At 42.6% G+C, this 18,670-nt stretch overlaps 1 protein-coding gene across 1 annotated transcript in view; it reads left to right on the forward strand.

The window, feature by feature from the left end:
* The first annotated feature begins 2,310 nt into the window (after positions 1 to 2,310).
* SPTBN1 (spectrin beta, non-erythrocytic 1) overlaps positions 2,311 to 18,670 on the forward strand; it is a 56,204-nt gene continuing 39,844 nt past the window's right edge. The window contains exons 1-10 of the mRNA XM_009560968.2: positions 2,311 to 2,464; positions 8,369 to 8,542; positions 10,078 to 10,169; positions 11,310 to 11,390; positions 12,190 to 12,305; positions 13,318 to 13,430; positions 14,060 to 14,247; positions 15,290 to 15,407; positions 17,147 to 17,305; positions 17,918 to 18,220. Coding sequence (XP_009559263.2) covers positions 2,423 to 2,464; positions 8,369 to 8,542; positions 10,078 to 10,169; positions 11,310 to 11,390; positions 12,190 to 12,305; positions 13,318 to 13,430; positions 14,060 to 14,247; positions 15,290 to 15,407; positions 17,147 to 17,305; positions 17,918 to 18,220 — 1,386 coding nt within the window. The 5' untranslated portion in view covers positions 2,311 to 2,422. The remainder of the gene's footprint in view (positions 2,465 to 8,368; positions 8,543 to 10,077; positions 10,170 to 11,309; positions 11,391 to 12,189; positions 12,306 to 13,317; positions 13,431 to 14,059; positions 14,248 to 15,289; positions 15,408 to 17,146; positions 17,306 to 17,917; positions 18,221 to 18,670) is intronic.

Here is an 18,670-nt window from a genome sequence, read left to right on the forward strand (position 1 = left end):
CATTCTCCTGTCACACAGTGCTTGTTAACGTGTGCATTGGAGCCCCGTGCTGTTGATGCTCTGAGATTCTGGCAGTAACAGCACATGCATCACATGGCGCTGGTGTGTGTGTGGCAGAGGTTTGGGCAGTTTGGGGGGCTGTGTGCTGCTGCTTTGAGAAATTGCAGTTGGCTCCTCCGGGTGCACTGGAAAGATTGCTGCAGCTATTGCTAATTTCCTGTGTGCTTGTTATATCTTAGCAATCCTCCACTTTGTACAGAGTGAGAATGAAACAAGAGTAACGCGAACTGTCAATTCGTTGAAAGCATATTGCTGTTTTATCACAAAAACCACCTTTTACATCTTCTCAAGCCTCCTTTTTTTTCATTTCACGCCCTATAGGTGGGGAAAAGCTGTCACAAATGGGACAGTTTCAATATATCAGCTTTGATCATGTCCTACCAAGTGACTGGGTAGCAAGAATAAGTTCAGAAATACATGGGAGGAACTGAAATCTTAGGGTGGGGTTTTTGTAATTGGGCAAACCGCCACTGAAGTGCTGGTCTGCTCTCTCACTCCCTGTATGATTTCTCCTCCTTACCACCATTCTACTATATGATTTCTTTTCTTGCAGTCTTTTTTTCTGTTTTACTTATTTCCCAACTTGCTTTCCTCTTCAGCCTCAGCTTCTTTGTCATTCCTTGTCACCAAGATCAGGTTTTTTTTTTCTGTCCCCAAGGTCCTGTGGGTGTGGAGGCTGTAAATGGTTATGAACGTCCTGGGATCATAGAATCATAGAATCATAGAATAGTTAGGGTTGGAAGTGACCTTAAAGATCATCTCGTTCCAACCCCTTTGCCATGGGCAGGGACATCTCACTAGATCAGGCTGCCCAAGGCCCCATCCAACCTGGCCTTGAATACCTCCAGGGATGAGGCATCAACCTTCCTTGGCAACCTGTTCCAGTTGTCTCATCACTGTCATAGTGAAGAAGTTCTTCCTAATGTCCAGTCTAAACCCATTCCCCCAGTCCTATCACCACAAGCCTTTATGAACAGCTACTTTCCAGCCTTCCTGCAGGCCCCCTTCAGGTACTGGAAGGTCCACACTACGCTGTGCTTCCAGGAAGGAGGCACATCCTTCCTTGTGAAGGACAGCATCCACTGAAACACTGGAACCTGGATTAAACCGTCTTGATCTGCACTGTCATGAATGTTTTTCTGTATTTCAGATAATATACTAATAATTTTCAGACCTGGATATTTAACATTTTGGTCTTATCACTTACCAGTTTTCATGTCCTGTTTCTGAACATGCCAGCAACTTTAAAGAGACCAATGGAAGGCTTAGATGCTTCGCTGTTTAGAAAAGCAGACTGCTTTCATTCATATGACTGCTGATGGATTTTGGAGTCCAAGTCTGAGCACCTGTGTTTTGACAAGTTTGGTCAGTAGTAGTTTCCAGCGCAGTGAAATGACTTCTTGCTAACAAGGAAGGGCTTCATCCAAAGCCCTTGGTAAAAGAATTTAACCACAAAGTTGTGTAGTATTTTCTATGAGTGTTCTTGGCATGGCTGTCTAGAATGTCCATGAATTAATGGGGACTGTAGTGAGCCTGTGCATAAAGAGAGCTCTCGTAGCCGGTGTTTTCATGTATAAACAGTTGTGAAAGATTCTGGGAAGGAAAGGTAGAAAGAAGCAGTTTTTCTATGGTTTTAAATAAATGTGAGTCTACTTCAAACATGCAGTTATGGAAAACTTCACCTTGACATTGTATAAAAACAGTTGCAAATGTTGAATCTGAAAATAAAAATTGTAATGAGAAAGGAACAAATTAAATGGGAAGCTTTGGTCTCTGCTCTTTTTCATACCTATCTTAATCCAAGTAGCTTCTGGCATCTCAGAGGATCTGTTGTGGATTTGGTGTGTATTTAAGAGCAGAAGTTGGCCTGTTCTTCCATTGGTGGAAACATAACTTTTGATCGATTTACTGGGCAGTTTGATGACTCCAAAGTTGCTTTTACATTGTAGCTCTTCAACAGACCTCTTTACACCTTGAGAAAGCTTCTTATCTGAGCAGCAAGTAATTCTGCTGCAATCTATATTTCAGATTTATTCCTTAGTGGCTCAGTAAAATTCCCACTGGCATTAGAAAATGTAGTAAAATAGGAAGAAAGGTGGATTTGCAAAGAAAAGTCTCAGTTTCTTCAATGGTTCTCTAAGAAGAAAAGCCATACCTTTAATTTGATATTAAACATGTTTGAACATCACATTTCCATGCAGGTACCTAAACTGTGACTTATTTTGAGTAACCTTGTACTGTTTTCCTAACAGATGAACGTGAGGCAGTTCAGAAGAAGACTTTCACAAAGTGGGTCAATTCCCACCTGGCACGTGTGTCATGCAGAATCACAGATTTGTACACTGACCTTCGCGATGGAAGGATGCTCATCAAACTTCTGGAAGTTCTTTCAGGAGAGAGACTTGTAAGTGTTTAATGATATTCATTGGGGGGTGTTTGGTTTGGTTTTGAGTGGGTTTTTGGTGGATCCTTGGCTCAACTGAACTGCAGTAAAACTGTGTACTGAGAATTCAGCACTGCGTATGTTTTTTTTACGTATTAAAGAAGTCTATTGCTTCAGCTGGATCCAAACACCATTAAAATATCTTCCTGTTGGTTTCAGTAGGAATCAAAGGAAGCATTCTTCAAAGGTTCTTGCTGGTAAGATGCTGAGTGCTTCCAGCAGCGTCCTCCTTGCCCCTCAGTCTGACAGACACAGAGCACTGAATTTTTTCTAGTTTCCTTAGACCATCTCAGTAACAGTGAATTAGTTCTGCTGAGGAACCTTCCTGTTCCTGGTACCATGGCCAGCCCTTTTCTGTGCTGGTAAACACAGCCACAGGATGCAGGTGGCTGTATGCAGGCTGCCTGCTGCCCTGAGGCCTGGAACATCCTTCTCCAGGCACCTGCAGAGGCTGGAGAAGTGGGCCTGTGCGAACCTAATGAGGTTCAACAAGGCCAAGTGCAAGGTCCTACACCTGGGTCAGGGCAATCTGCAGTTTCAGTTTCAGTACAGGATGGGGGGTGATGTGATGGAGAGCAGACCTGCAGAGAAGGACTTGAGGGTGCTGGCTGATGAGAAGCTCAACATGAGCCAGCGATCTGCGCTCGCAGCCCAGAAGGCCAACTGTTTCCTGGGCTGCATCAAAAGAAGGGTGGCCAGCAGGGAGAAGGGGGTGATTCTGCCCCTCTGTTCCTCTCTTGTGAGACTTCATGTGCAGTATTGTGCCTGGTTCTGGAATCCTCAGCATAAGAAGGATATGGAGCTGTTGGAACGGGTCCAGAGGAGGCCTACAAGGATGATCAGAGGGCTGGAGCACCTCCCATACGAAGACCGGCTGAGTTGGGCTTGTTCAGCCTGGAGAAGAGAAGGCTCCGGGGAGACCTTATAGCAACCTTCCAGTACCTGAAGGGGCTACAAGAAAGCTGGGGAAGGACTTTTTACAAAGGCTTGTAGTGATAGGATGAGGGGCAAGGGCTATAAACTGGAGAGGGGCAGATGTAGACTAGACATAAGGAAGAATTTCTTCACCATGAGAGTGGTGAGGCACTGGCACAGGTTGCCCAGGGAAGCTGTGGATACCCCATTCCTGGAGGTGTTCAAGGCCAGATTGGATGGGGCCTTGAGCAGCCTGATCTAGTGGGAGGCGTCCCTGCCCATGGCAGGGGAGTTGGAACTGGGTGATGCTTTAAGGTCCCTTCCAACCCAAGCTATTCTGTGATTCCCTGGAGCACGCTGGGGGGTTGTGGAGGACAGTTGGTTGGAGGGGGCTAAGTCCACACTGGGAAGCATTGCAGCAGTTTCAGCTGTGGTGTTAGTTGCACCCCAATACTCAGAAATGTTCCTTGGTAAATTTGATTTTACTAGGATAGATGAGATTCGGATTTTCTTTGGTTAGGGTGATATCTAAAATGAATTTAAAGAAATAGGGCAAATTCTTTCTTTGGGTATGAAGAGAGAATCCCCTGATACCAGCAAAAGTAAGAAAAACCCTGTATTGAAAAACACTGCTGCATGACAGGAAAGCTGAGTGTCAGGAAATGGTTGGGTATCAGTTTTTCCTTCAGTTCCTTAAATGATGGTTATGCTCTTAACTACCTAATTTAAAGCAATCTTTTCAAAGAAATACGGATCTTTAGCTAAGACCTAAGGCTACATGAGGTTGCAACTGTGTAATCGCCTGTCATCAAGCACTCCTATTAATGAAAGCTCCGCGGCTTAAGACTGGGTAATGAATTGAACATATGGCCCACAGTGTAATGTTTGTACAGTACAGCAGGAGAGGGAGATTTCCGAAGGCATCTGTGAGGGTAAAGAAACTCTGACGTGCATAGAAGTACCCTATGTGGATGGAAGTTACGCATCTCAGTGTTTGCCAACTACATTTTGCTCAAAACATGTTTCTCTCAATGCGAGATCATATACTTCAGTAAGGTGTTAGGTTTGATGTGTTCACTGCAGGTAGCAGATGTTGCTCATACTGGAATAACTGAGACCAATGTGCCGCATTGTTTGAGGTTTCAGACAGCAGCCATGACACCTCTGTTTAAATCTTCATACCTGCCTGCCAAGATTTGCCTTTCAGTGTCAAATAGCAGCGCTGGAGCTCAGACCGGTTGCGTGACTCTCGCTGTGTGATTCATTTACATTTTTCACTCCAGGTTTTGAAAAATGCAATCACAGCTTATGCAGCCGCTTGGGTTGGGAGGGTGCAGGAGCCTCCCAGTGAGACTGCTGGATCTGCGCTTGCATCATTATTTGCGTATCTTGTTGGCAGCTGCCTGCACCACCATAAATTCTTCTTGTAGCTTCGTTATCTCAGGACAGAGGACATCACTCTCTGTTTGCACAGTACATTCCACCACACCTTCCTCTGCAAATAAGAATGCAGATAATGCAATGCACTAAACCTCAAGACAATTACACACAACAAAAATATTCCAGGAGGATCGGCACATAGCATCCACTTGCTGATGTTCTCCCGCTTTTTTAATTTATTTTAACTGGAATTGGTTAGGTTCTTGCATCTCCATGCTGCCCAAGCAAAAAGGTGAAGGTTGTATCTTGCACAAAGCTTAAAATCAAGACAAGAAACATCAAATGGTGAGAAAGCAATAAACAAATGTGGAAACTAGCCTAGATAATTATTTAATATTATTTAACAATATGTTTACTGATGCAGTAGAACAAACAGGAGTTGTTTTGTCACTTTTGGAACTGGGATTCAGATTCTGGAGCAGGAGCCATTTGCCAGTGGAGCAGTTTGAGATCTAGGAAACCGTTCAGGGAAGCAGGACTGCTCTTTGCCTTCTGTAAGACCTCCAGCCGCATTTGCAAAGATCCTGCATTTTTCAAAAGCTGTTATGATTTTGGTAATGAAAATTCAGAGCCTTGAAGTTGTATTGGAGAGCTTCTAAAATGAGAGTGTCCAACAAGGGCAACACCAGCGTCTCCCTGTATTTGCTCAGTTTGATTGCTAATCCTCATGTTTAGTCAGGACTTTACTGTGTAAGGCTGTGTGTATACCATAGTACTTGGAAAGTGATGGCATGCAATAATCTCACTGAGCGAAGCAGAAAAGAATCTAGCCAGTATGAAGAGACAGTTGTAATTTTGTTTGCATATGCTGTTGACCGGTTTCTCCCAAACAGAAAAGTTCAGAATTGTTTTCAGCATAAAATTAAGCATTTAGCTCAGTTTGTTCCATAACTATATAAAGGATTAACAAATTACTTACTGTTCCTGGATGCTGAAAGGTTACATTGTTTGTCTCTGCAGTAAGTTCTGTGAAGCTTTCTGTTGCAAAAGGGAAGATTTTTAATATAAAAGAAGTTTTCCTGGTAATACAAATGGGAAGACTCTGAGTTTAGTTAGATACAATAAATGATGCATTCAGGATGCTTTCTTTCCCTCTGTTTAATTTCTGGGTCTGTGTTAGTCCCCTGAGGTCTTAGGTCTCAACTTGAGGCTGTGCAGGAGAGTGTGGCGAATGCAGCCACACCTTATACAAACCAGAGTCAGACCCCTCTTCCTCTTTCTGTTGCAGAAGGGTAAGTTAACCTGTATGGCCTGCTGGTGCAGAGGAACAGAGAAATCAAACCTTCTATCTTCTTGACGTGCCCAGCAGTTTATTTGGCCGGGCCATTCTGTCATTCTCATCTGTGAAGGAAACGGAAGTGCCTTCCTGGACCTTGAGTAATTTGAACTGTCCTGGATGGCACTGCTAATATGGTGTTACAGTTCCAAAATGGAATTTCTGAGCCTGAAAATGCACCTAATGCCAGAGCGCTTGAAAAGTGTCAGCCTTCTACTTCTGTACAAGGAGCAGTGCCCTGTTCAGGTTTGCTGTATGTGTTTCGATGCTTCAGGTACAGTCGTTGTGTTTGTGGGAGAAAAAATGCTGCCAGTAACCTGAAGGCTGTATTTTTCAAATTCCTGGTTGGACAGCATGTCACTGTACAGAGTGGAGAACTAAATAAAATGTGTATCGCAAATGGTTTGAGCTCTGTCACGTTGGTGCTGGAGCTTCTGAGAGCAGAAAAAGAGCTTTTAAAACCATTTTCTGCTTAGTAAATTGTAGCATTAGAGGCAGTGCAGTTACTGCTTAGGTGTAATAACTGATAAGAGCTGCATTAAGGCAAAAGGGACAGAGTCCGGTCTGCTGGTCTGCCATTGCTGCTTAGGAACAGCTGCAGTCATTCCTGTGTTCTGGGAACATCATCATAAAAGTAAGCACACCTTGTCTCAGGTGTGGCAATGGGCTGGAGCGAGAGTCGGGCCGGGCGGCTCCTGGGCACAGCCTTGCCTCCGCCTTCCCCCGCAGTCAGGCGCTCCCTCTCCAATCCTGGGAACAGCCTGCCTACCTGTATTTTGCAAGATTACATTAAACCTGTGGTCCAGCTTACCACGCTGCTGGGTGACTGGTGGGGCCAGCAAAAGGATGGATCCTAGACTCTCCCTGTTTGATAGCGATGGATCTGCAGTTGGTTTCAGCCACCAGTGTAACCTCACTTTTGCTCCCACTTGCTCTATGGCTCTTCACCCTACACTGGCAGAATTTAGGCTGTACGGCGTGTGCATAGGATGTAGATGCAATTTGTGCCTCCTTGGAGGGACTTTTGTACCCAGAAGCAGTGGCAGGTTCCTGGAAGCTTTTTCTTTTGCTGGGAGTTGTGGGTTGACTTTCTCTGCATTGTTACCTGGCTCTGGAGGAGAACTGTGCTGACTGAATGCTGAAGCGACAGTAGTGACCTCAGGGGTTTATGTGTCCTGAAGGGCATCTTTCTAGCACGCGTTTCATCTTTATGGCACACTGTTACACAGGCTGCTGTTGCTAGGGACTGTTCTATGGTTCTGGCTGAAACTCTTCCCCCTGAATGCCATCTGAGGCAAGGATTTTGCCTGAGCTCTTTCCGTGGCCAGTTGGTTACTTTCAATGCAGAAAACAAGGATATTATGTCAATTAGTAGTTTGCCCAAGTACCTTTGGGTGATATCTCAGTGAGCACTGAACAGGGATTCGGCTGTAATCCTTACCTGCAGAACAAAGTTCTTTAGTTTTATTCAGTTTTACAGCAAACTTCAGCCTGTTGATACATTCATGACTTTTTCTATTTGCACTGGGCCTTCATGAAATTGTGTTACTGATTTTTTTGTTATTATTTTACTTTCTTTTCCTGTGAAGAAATTGTTTGGCATGAGTATCTTCTGTTATTTTCATACAATTTATCCTACTTCGCTTGACCAAAAAAAAAACCAATGACATTTCTTTCTCAAGGAGTTTTATCAAGCAGCTTATGGTCCAAACCTGAGCTGCCTTTTTGGGCAGTGCATATCTGAATTTACAGGTACTCTTTGGAGCATTCCTTACCAATTCCCTCTGTTGGCCGTGTATGTCAGTTGTGAGTTTCCTGTCTTCATCTTTGCAGAATCTTCTTTTTAAGCGTGGAAGAACATGTACTGGAGGAAAAAAGCATCTTGGGAAAATGTAACCAGTGTGGCATGAACTTAACAAAATAACTTCCAGCTACTGAATGAAAACACTAGACAGGAAAAATCAAGCAAATAAGCAGGCAAAATACTTAAAAACTCGCACCAAATGTGTGTGGCTTGGATCTGGGACGTTGGCACTTCTTCCATGGGTTTGACATGTGCTACCGATATCCTTGTGTAAATGCGCTGTAAGATGCAAAGAGCAGTTTTGACCATTGAATATGAAGGACAAATGTGTACGGTGTTGCTGGCTAGGGGAGGACTCACCTACCTGGACTGAAGAGTTCACAAGTACTACAGTATTACATGGGTTTTTTTATTCCCCTTTATCTTCTAGCCTAAACCAACGAAGGGAAGGATGCGCATCCATTGCCTGGAGAACGTTGATAAAGCGCTTCAGTTCCTGAAAGAGCAAAGAGTGCACCTAGAAAACATGGGATCTCATGATATTGTGGATGGGAATCACAGGCTGACACTTGGCCTTATTTGGACTATTATCCTGAGATTCCAGGTAAAGCTCACCTGTAGATATACACAGTTTGAGTTTTCTATCATTGTTTGTAATACACATTGTTGTGCTTTTCAGGAGTGGAGTGCTCCCAGGCCCTGAGGTAATGGGAGTGAGAAGTGCTGAGCATCTGGCAGGAATGTGCTCCAGAGCTAAGGGGAGAGGATAAATTAATTTTCATGATGCTGCCAATCAGCAGGTGCTGATCAGTGGCAGCCATGGGACTTTCCTGTATGGAGAGTCATATGGTTTTATTTTTAAAATACTAATAAGTATAAAGCTTCAGTCACAGACTGAAGAGAGAAATGGGAGAAAATGCTGCCCTCAGCTGCTCTTCACTTCTGTGATGATTATTGTTAACCCAGCTGACTTTGCACTGAAGCGGATTACAGGTGCCCACGGGAGTTGTTTTAGTGTCCCAGCTAAAGCTGAGATTTCTTTTTTTCCATCAAGTTGCACATTGGTCTTCGCCCTCAGTTAAAAGAGGCTGGAAGGGCCTTCTGCAGAAAGAATAGTAAATTTATATAATAAATATATAATTCATAATAAATGACCTAGTAATAAATATTTAGTAAAATTAACATTGTGTTAATTTGTTGTTGCTCAGTGTTTTCCTAATGGTCTTTAGCTGAAAGAGGGGAGATATAGATGAGATATTAGGAAGCAACTTTTTCCTGTAAGGAAGGTGAGGCCCTGGCATAGGTTGCCCTTAGAAGTCACAGATGCTCCATCCCTGGAGGTGTTCAGGGCCAGGTTGGATGAGGCTTTGAGCAACTGGGTCCAGTAGGAGGTGTCCCTGCTCATGACAGGGGTGTTGGAATCTTTAAGGTTTCTTCCAACCCAACCCATTCTGTGATTCTATGAAAGTGTCTGCCAAGCTTTCAGTGACAGTGGTGGAACTTCACTGGAGCTACAATACTCTTTTTTAAAAAACAGTGAACTAGATCCATTAAATGAGATAGATTTGTCCATATGAAGTAAAAAGTTATTTCCTTCCTCCTCTTCCTCTTTTTTTCTTCTTTTTCCTCTGGGTAACAGTGTAGAATCTGGAATATATAGTTGTGATGCTGCTAAGGGCAAATACTTTTTCCTCTAAGCTTGGGGTCCCACAATGTGTTTGCTCCTGTGAAATGCCTAGTTTTCTTTTGCCTGTGGATCTCCTAAGGGGGATCCCTATCTGCTAAACCCCATCAGCTCCTGGATGTGCTCAGCATCCTGCAGGAGACTCGTTTCAGAGTGAAACAACAATGCTGCATCGGGCAGCATTTGCCTTGATAATTAGAAATACATTTTCTGGTGAAGTTTAAGCTGTTTTGTCAATGGATTAAACAAAGAGTAATCTTGCAGTGAAATAGCGGTAGATGAAGTTTTCTTTGAGATGAATGCTCTTAAATGAGGAAAAGCATTCACCCACTTCCACTGTGCCTGTCATCATAGATTTCCTTTGTTACTTATATTCTAATTTCTTTCATATTTTCAAAAAAGGAAAAAGATGTGTTTCCTCAGCGAAGTGTTTAAAACTTCTATGTTAATTTTAGATCCAAGATATCAGTGTTGAAACTGAGGACAACAAGGAGAAGAAATCTGCTAAAGATGCTTTGCTTTTGTGGTGCCAGATGAAGACAGCTGGGTGAGCGTGGATTAAGTGATTATCACTAAAGCTTTTACAGCATGTTGAGTTTTCATAGAAATAATTTTAAATGGGCAAACACGTATCTCTCCTTAAGTGGATTCAACCAAGAGAAGCGAATTGATGTTTACAACTGAGAAAATTCTGAATTTATTGTATTAATGCTGTGTGATAAACATTCCAATCTGATAATCCATAAATAGCTAGTAATATGCTCTTTTTCACCCTACTTTGAAGAAATAATAATGCTTCAGATATTTGCCACCAACCTTTAGGTCTTTCCATAGATATGGAAATAGTTCCAAAATGTCTGTCTTTGACAGTAACCTCTGCATAATTAAGTATCCATTTGTAGAGGTTCAGTGTGTTTCCTTCATGAAACCTGGATGTCCCTGTGATGTCTTGGGGCACTTCAGCATTATTCTAGTGGTACTTCATCTTCTCCTTCCAAGAACTCTTGGGAAAGTAGTTTGTGAACAGCCTGAAATTTTTGGAGACTTGCATATACCCATATATCACCAAGCAGATTAATTTTGTACCCATGGGGCTCAAAGGTGGCTGCCATCTGTGCTTTCCTTGAAAGTCAGTAACTAGGGTCAGTCCTTCAAGATGCCCTGGCACAGCAGACAATTTCAAGGAAAACTTAATGTATCACTGCGCCACTGTTCCTGTGGCACCTGCAGCCATCAGGAAAGGTTTTACTCCATGCTGTTCCTCCCACCGTTCCTGCTCTTCTCCTGAACTTGATATCTTGATCACCTGAAAACAATTCTTGGCAAGCAGCTAAATCAGGAGCAAACTTCAGACTTGCAGGGATTTGAAACCTTACAGGCTGCAGGTTGGGCAGCAAGTTATAAAAGCATACCTTCCAGTGATTACTTCGAAGTTCGTTTAGAGCCTTTCTCTGGAATGCATACCAATGCTGAGGGATTTATAAGAGTGAATAAGATGCATGTAGCCTCCAATGTCAGTCTGTCATTAGCAAACAGTCACAATGATTGTCCAGTGTGGGATAGTAATGTCCCACCCTTAGGTTTATAATAAATGTGTTACTCCTGCAAGGAGCTTTTAGTGACAGTGTGCAAAGCTGCAGCAGGGACACTATATTGATTGGACTCTCTCTGGTTTTTGTTCTACTAGTTACCCCAATGTCAACATTCACAACTTTACTACAAGCTGGAGGGACGGGATGGCTTTCAATGCCCTAATACATAAGCACAGGTAGGTGTGGGTAAATGTTTTGTTGGGTTTTGAAAGCTTGGACTGTTGCAGTGTGCGCTGGATTTTGCAGTTACTTTGCAGCTTGGTTTTAAAATCTGTGGAGAGGAGGAAGTTGAAGAATTACTGGGAGTTCTATAGCAACTTGCCTTGCTTTAGAGCTTTACAGCTCTTGCAGTCACTGTGAGCTCATCTGGGCAACAGCTTCTCACATCACAAGTCAAAACAGGTTGCATTTGGTTTCCAGACAATGAATTACACACATGTTTTGGTTTGTGACTGACCAGGTTGGAGGAAAAGTTTTTGTACCTTATTGACTAACTGATGTTTGGATCTGGTTGCATAGAATTCTGGGGTGGGTAGAGGGACCACACACGAGCAGCCTGGAAGGGAAAGACATCTCTGTGCAGGGATGGCAAAATCTGGTGCTAGACTGACACAACTGGGGATGCTGCTTATTGGCAAGTTCACATGAAGTTATTGGGACAGCTTGCATGCTTATGTGGGTATGAGGAGAGATTGTGTGACCACACCTTGTTCCTTTGTTCTCCAGGGTCACCTTTACTGCTGTTAAGCTCTCCTGCATTTTTTTCCCATGGGCTAAGTTCTGCCATGGCATTTGCCAGGCATTACTTCATTCCCTTAGTACTGCCATTGAAATGCACAGGGCTACTGAGCGAGTGATACCTTGGCAACATTACTGGACAGGTTTTCTGAGGGTTGAAGGTTTCAGTTCATTTGTTCTTTTAAGGGTGGCTGCACTGTGCTTTGGGGAATCTAAAGAATTTTCCATCCTGTCTAGGCCTGATCTGATTGATTTTGACAAGCTGAAGAAATCAAATGCACACTACAATCTGCAGAATGCTTTTAACCTTGCAGAGCAACACCTTGGTCTAACTAAGCTCCTGGACCCTGAGGGTAAGAATTCCTGCAGTTTCAGTACTTCACAGCAATTTGTGAGCTCTTTTCTCCCGCACCTCCTTGTCACAAGGCACAGCTCTATGGTAGCTTTTTAGGTTATAGCGCAGCTAGATGCTGCCCACTCACCTGGTGAGAAGCCAGAAAGGGAAGGGGAGAATGAAAGTTGTCTCCTGCAGAAGCCTGAGCAGCAGTAGCTTGAGATACCTTAATCCTCTGTTTATTTTCCCCCATCTGACAAGATCACTGGACTGGCCATGTATACCTAAAATCATTCCAGTTAGAGGCATCCTTCTGATCTGCTCTGAGAACCACTTTCTGTGAGCTGGAAGATGAATAATGTGGATTTCAGCAAATAATTAGCAGCTGTCAGTGAGTTTCAGTCTGTGATCTCGAGAGTGTGGACGTTCATGTGTATTGGAAAGTGTGCTCACAATGCTGGGACAAGAAACTTCATTGTCACAGGGCAGCTGTGTTTGAGCAAGTTTCTTGCTTATTTTCCAGTGCCTCAAAATTGCTGCAGGAAAGAAGATAATTTGTTTTCCTTCTGTATCTCTCAGGAGATTTGCCTTTACACAAATACTATTAAGTTTGGATTTTTCTCTTCAAATACTGGTATGGCATTGATGTTCTCAACAGTAGTTCTGTCAGGTCACACAGACGCTAGGAAATTATTTAACTGCAAAAGCTGTGGCAAAGTCTGGAACCTGACTGTAAGGCCCAGAGGCCCCTAGCTCACAGATGTGTGCTTTAACCACAGTCCACGCTAAGACAAGGAGATAAAGCAGCACTTCTTAGGGACAGAGTTCAGTACTGCACAACATGAAGTAATCCAGAACCAGTACAGAGCTGCTGAATTTATTTCTGATTAGGACATAAATCTTAGGAGCTGAACTGCCACTGAACCTCACTCTCTCTGTGACTCTTAAACGCATCGTTGTTGCATTATTAGCTTTGTTGTTTTAACCGATGCACCCTCGGTATGCTAAGACAACGCTTGTTTGGTTTGCAGATATCAGCGTTGATCATCCTGATGAAAAGTCCATCATCACCTATGTGGTGACGTATTACCACTACTTCTCCAAGATGAAAGCTTTAGCTGTTGAAGGAAAACGTATCGGAAAGGTTTGCAAGTTCAAATTATAAACTGTTACAAAACAATTGAAATCTTTCTGATTTATTTTTTCCTCTTGGGTGTTAGTTTTTGAAGAGTCCACTGCATGATAATTTTCAGTTTTGCTTTTGAACCTGTTTTGAATGTTAAATATTCCCAATATGCCTTGTGAGGAGAAGTTAATTCCCAGCTGCCTCACATTAGAAAACATTTGGCTGGTGTTTTGGTTTTGTTTGTTAATTTTGCATCATTGATGCTTTTCCTTTCTCATTAACTGCTCCTTGCCCTCTGGGTCCTCTGCCTCTTCTGGAGCCCAGAAAAGTCCCTCATTTAAAAAATGTGCAGTCATTCTTTGCCCTTTGGAGAAGCTGCCCTCATCTTTACAGCTGGCAGACTGAAGTTGAATCCTTTTGTAAGTCTCAGTTCTGCCCCTCTATTGCCGTGGGAGCATGGGAATTCACTGCTGAAAAATGCAAAGCTCTCATTCCTCAGGGAATCTCAGCCCCTGTGGTGTTCAGGAGTGAGTGGTCTGATTCATAAGTCAAGCCTCCCAATAGTTTCTTTTATATTGCGTATTGGATTTAAATGACTGAAGAGCGCTACCCTTGTTGCTGATGTTATGTTGTGCTCCTTGTTGCAGGTGCTTGACAATGCCATTGAAACAGAGAAAATGATTGAAAAATATGAATCGCTGGCTTCTGACCTGCTTGAGTGGATTGAGCAAACCATTATCATCCTCAACAATCGCAAATTTGCCAACTCTCTAGTTGGTGTGCAACAGCAGCTACAGGCATTCAACACTTACCGCACAGTAGAGAAACCACCCAAGTAATTTTAGTCTTAGCTTAAAATAACAGTGGTCTTGTTTTGTTTAGTTAATCATTGACTTTTTTAAAAAGCAAACACATCCAAGTAATTTTAATCTTGGCTTAAGAATTTATTTTTCTGAACAAACCCGAATATCAGATTTCCAATTGGCACTCAGTGTTTTTACTCGCAGCCAGTTTGCTTTATGCTATTTGATATGTACATAATGACAACAACAACAAACCCAATAATACCAATAAGTGGTCTTGGTGATCCTGTGCCTGCAGGACCTCAGAGTCCTCCAAGCTGTCGCTTCACTGAGATGCCCGTCTTATAATGTGATAATAGAGTATCATGTTAGTGTAGTAATTTCACCAGTTGTGCTTACTAGCAGCATATAATACCAATGTGCTGCTATTAAAAGAATCCTGCTGCTTATCCAAAATCAAGAGGAAGTGTGTCTGGCTGTGTAAAACATAGCTGTGCTTACTGAAACTGATACAGCCAAAACTGTGCAACTTATTTCTGGAAAGCTTCTTTTAGCATTATGATCTGTTTGTTATTTTTGTCTAATATAAGTTCTAATGGATAATAATTGCTATCCAAAACATTACATATTATCCAGACATCTTCTAAAATTGCAGTCTATTCCCTAGAGCCTGTAGAGTTTGTTTATTTCCCAGGCATACTGCTCAGGGAAAACAGTGGGAAGAGCTTATTGACTGCAGTGGGCTTTAAATAAAACTTCCATTTCTTCAGTTGATAGAGTGAATTAGGGCAGCGCACGTAATAGAACAAAAAAAATGCAGTCTTCTGTCTCCCAAGGGGGTTTAAATCTAAACACACAGACAACTGACTTCTGTGAAGTTTCTTTTGCCTTTTGACCCAACTGATTCCAGTGGATGTGTGGGCTATTTCAATTGCTTCCAGCTTTCACACAAGATGAAGGTGTTTATCTGAATGCTCTATTCATAATGTAAATATTTTAAGGAAGTGCTTTATAATACTTTAATAGCAATGAAAGCTTTATTGTAACTCAATTCTTCTGCAAAATTTTATTTAGATTTACAGAAAAAGGAAACCTGGAAGTGCTGCTTTTTACCATCCAAAGCAAAATGAGAGCCAACAATCAGAAAGTATACATGCCAAGGGAGGGCAAACTCATCTCTGATATTAACAAGGTAAACTGAGCCAGCTCCTCCTCCGCAACTCAGGATTTTGATGTTTTCTTTCAGTATCTCTCTCAGTGTACTGGGAAGAAACACATTTGCTGTCCAGTCTTGATGTAGGGGATCATAAGGGATGGGAGAGGTATGGTGAGCTTTTCTTGCAGCTCAGACTCACTAATCTGAACCGAGTCCCTGGGTATCCTCAGCATCTGTAAGATCTTCAGCTCTGGAAAACTGCTCAGTCATTCTGTGTGGTTGGTTAGGTATCTGGTAGCCCAACCTCACTCCTCTGGGGTCCTGGCTATCGGAATTAATGGACAGAAATCACAAGAAGGATGTTGAGGCTCTGGAGCGTGTCCAAAGAAGAGCAACCAAGCTGGTGAGGGGGCTGGAGAACAAGTCTTATGAGGAGTGGCTGAGAGAGCTGGGGTTGTTTAGCCTGGAGAAGAGGACGCTGAGAGAAAACCTTATTGCTCTCTACAACTAGCTGAAAGGAGGTTGCAGAGAGGAGGGAGCTGGCCTCCTCATTGGCACTGGAATAGGCTGCCCAGGGAGGTGGTTTAGTCACCTTCCCTGGAGGTGTTTAAGGGATGGGTGGATGAGGTGCTGAGGGGCATGGTTTAAAGAGTGTTAGGAATGGCTGGACTTTATGACCCAGTGGGTCCCTTCCAACCTAGTGATTCTATGATTCTATGAACATTATCTAGGTATTGTAGCTCTTCCAATTTGCCTCTCAGCCCCCATGCCCACAGCATGGGAAAATAAAGGAAGCACCGTAACCGACTTCATGGGTTCCCTCTCAGGGTTTATGCAGCTATTTTTTATGCTGGTGTGGCTGGCAGAACAGCAGCAGAGCTGACAAGCTCTCTCAAGGACAACAAACAACTTAAAGCTGTGAGCTTTCCTCATTTGTGTTTGATCATGCTTGGCATTCCCGGAGCAGCTGTTGTGAGTGTCTGCGGCCTTGCTCTGCATCCTACAGAGTCGTAAACTGCACAGCTCTCCTGTTTGCATTAAGCCTCGTCTCTGTGAATGCCTAAAATACTTGGGTTTCAGGCAGTTTCACATCTGTTAGGATTTAGAAGAATCTAGGGTAGTTTGTGCTTAATTGTGGGTATTTTTGTTGTTTGTAAGAAGATCTGAAAGGCTATTAGCTGGCTTTCAAAATGCTTCTCAGACTTCTTGGTTTTGTAATATTAATGTCATGCATGTGAATAACTTTTAGCCTTGGGGCGAAAAAGGACTTGTATGCACCAAAAGTAACTGAATTCTGCAGTTGTTTTCTTTCCCCAAGTGAATTTAAGAAAGAAAAACAGTTGTGTGTTGGTTTTAGAGGTGAAGGGGCATGGATCTCTAATCCTCATTTCCTAAAGGAGGAGAGTAGCACTGAGAAGACTTTTTTAACAAATGCTCCTTTACGCATTGGAGCCAGGTGGTTTGCTTAGGCTTTGTTGGAGGCAAAAACCAAATGAACCCAAGAAAATCCATCTGAGGTAATCAAGTCTTATACCTCCTGCTCAGAAAATGAATGAATTGAGAACAAATTTTAAGTTAGGTGCTTACATTAGCAGACAGGGTGTAAGGTCAGCCAATACAAATTGAATTTATTGGCATATAAATAAACAAGCCAGTTTTGTGAAATTTGGCTCTAGTGACTTCAGTCCTGATTTCATGCAAAGAAGATGTGATTTATCGTAATCCCGTAAGAATGTGTGTTTAGAAGACTTGTGTTTTTTTCTCCACAACTTCAGGCCTGGGAAAGACTGGAAAAAGCTGAACATGAAAGAGAACTGGCACTGCGAAATGAGCTCATCAGACAAGAGAAACTGGAACAACTTGCACGCAGATTTGATCGCAAGGCAGCTATGAGAGAAACTTGGCTGAGTGAAAATCAGCGTCTCGTTTCTCAGGTGCTGCTTTCAAAAATTGTTTGTGTGACTAAGATGATTCCCATGAGCAATTATAGGATACTGTTCTTGCAAAGGGAACATTTCCTCCCCTATGCTTCGTATTTTACTGAATCTATGTACCTTTATGTTTGTAGCCTGTATGTGTCTATGTATATTTTGTGTGTATGTGTATGTGCTGTATGTTCTATCTTTAATGCATTTGGGATGTCTTTTCCTTGACTCTTTCCAGTCTGTACTCATGAGATACTGATGTGGAAATATCCGCCCACACTCCACATTTTCTTTATCTGAATGATTCGGTTAATCCAGTGGAATCAGGCCAGGAATTAATTTTATTTTTTAATATCTTAGAGATTACTTCAAAAAAAATCGAAAACCTCAGCATAATCCTGATGGCCACCATGATTCTTTCCCCAATGGTAGTAAATGATTGTATAAGTGGTTCTCTGGTTATCAGAAGTATCTCTGATTTTATTAAAGAAGACTTTTCAGAGCTTTTTCACATCCCAGATGTGCTAACAAGTGTATTCTGCACAATCAGAAATCTTGTTATGAGCAGTAGGGCTTTCCTCCTCAACAGCCATTACTGAAGAAGCATCTCTGTCTTTACAGGATAATTTTGGCTTTGACCTTCCAGCAGTAGAGGCTGCAACAAAAAAACACGAGGCCATTGAAACAGACATTGCAGCCTATGAAGAACGAGTCCAGGCTGTGGTTGCAGTTGCAAAGGAGCTTGAGACTGAGAATTACCATGATATCAAACGCATTACTGCGAGAAAAGACAACGTTATCCGCCTATGGGAGTATCTCCTGGAGCTGCTTAGGGCACGGAGACAGCGGCTGGAGATGAATCTTGGTCTGCAAAAGATTTTCCAGGAAATGCTGTACATTATGGACTGGATGGATGAGATGAAGGTAGGCGTTAGCCATTTGTGAATGTAAACCAAATATTCTGGAGAGGTGTAGATGTCCTTTTCTGGAAATTTGTAAGATTCGTTTTACCAGACTGGTTTAATAGATGAATGCAGAAGATCCACATTCAGGAGCAGTAAACAAATTCCTCATACCTTATGATGATTCCTTAAAAATAAAGATTAAAACGAGTAAAGGAAAAAAAACAACTTTACTCCTATAAAAAGCTACTTCATAGCTTTGTTCCTCTTGCAAAAGGGCTTTGGCCACCATGCTTGGGTCAGCATGATAATTTTGGTGAAAAGCAATTAAATAATCCCTCTTCACAATTTACGTGGGGAACAAGTCACCTCTTCACCTCTATGCTTGTAAAAGCATGAATGTCTTCCTGCCTATTCTCCTAGGATCTGGGAGGGGAAAGACCATGACTTTCTTCTTGTCCATCAGCCAGCA

This window comes from Cuculus canorus, chromosome 3 (assembly GCF_017976375.1).
Source record: "Cuculus canorus isolate bCucCan1 chromosome 3, bCucCan1.pri, whole genome shotgun sequence".
In the NCBI taxonomy this organism is placed as follows: domain Eukaryota; kingdom Metazoa; phylum Chordata; class Aves; order Cuculiformes; family Cuculidae; genus Cuculus; species Cuculus canorus.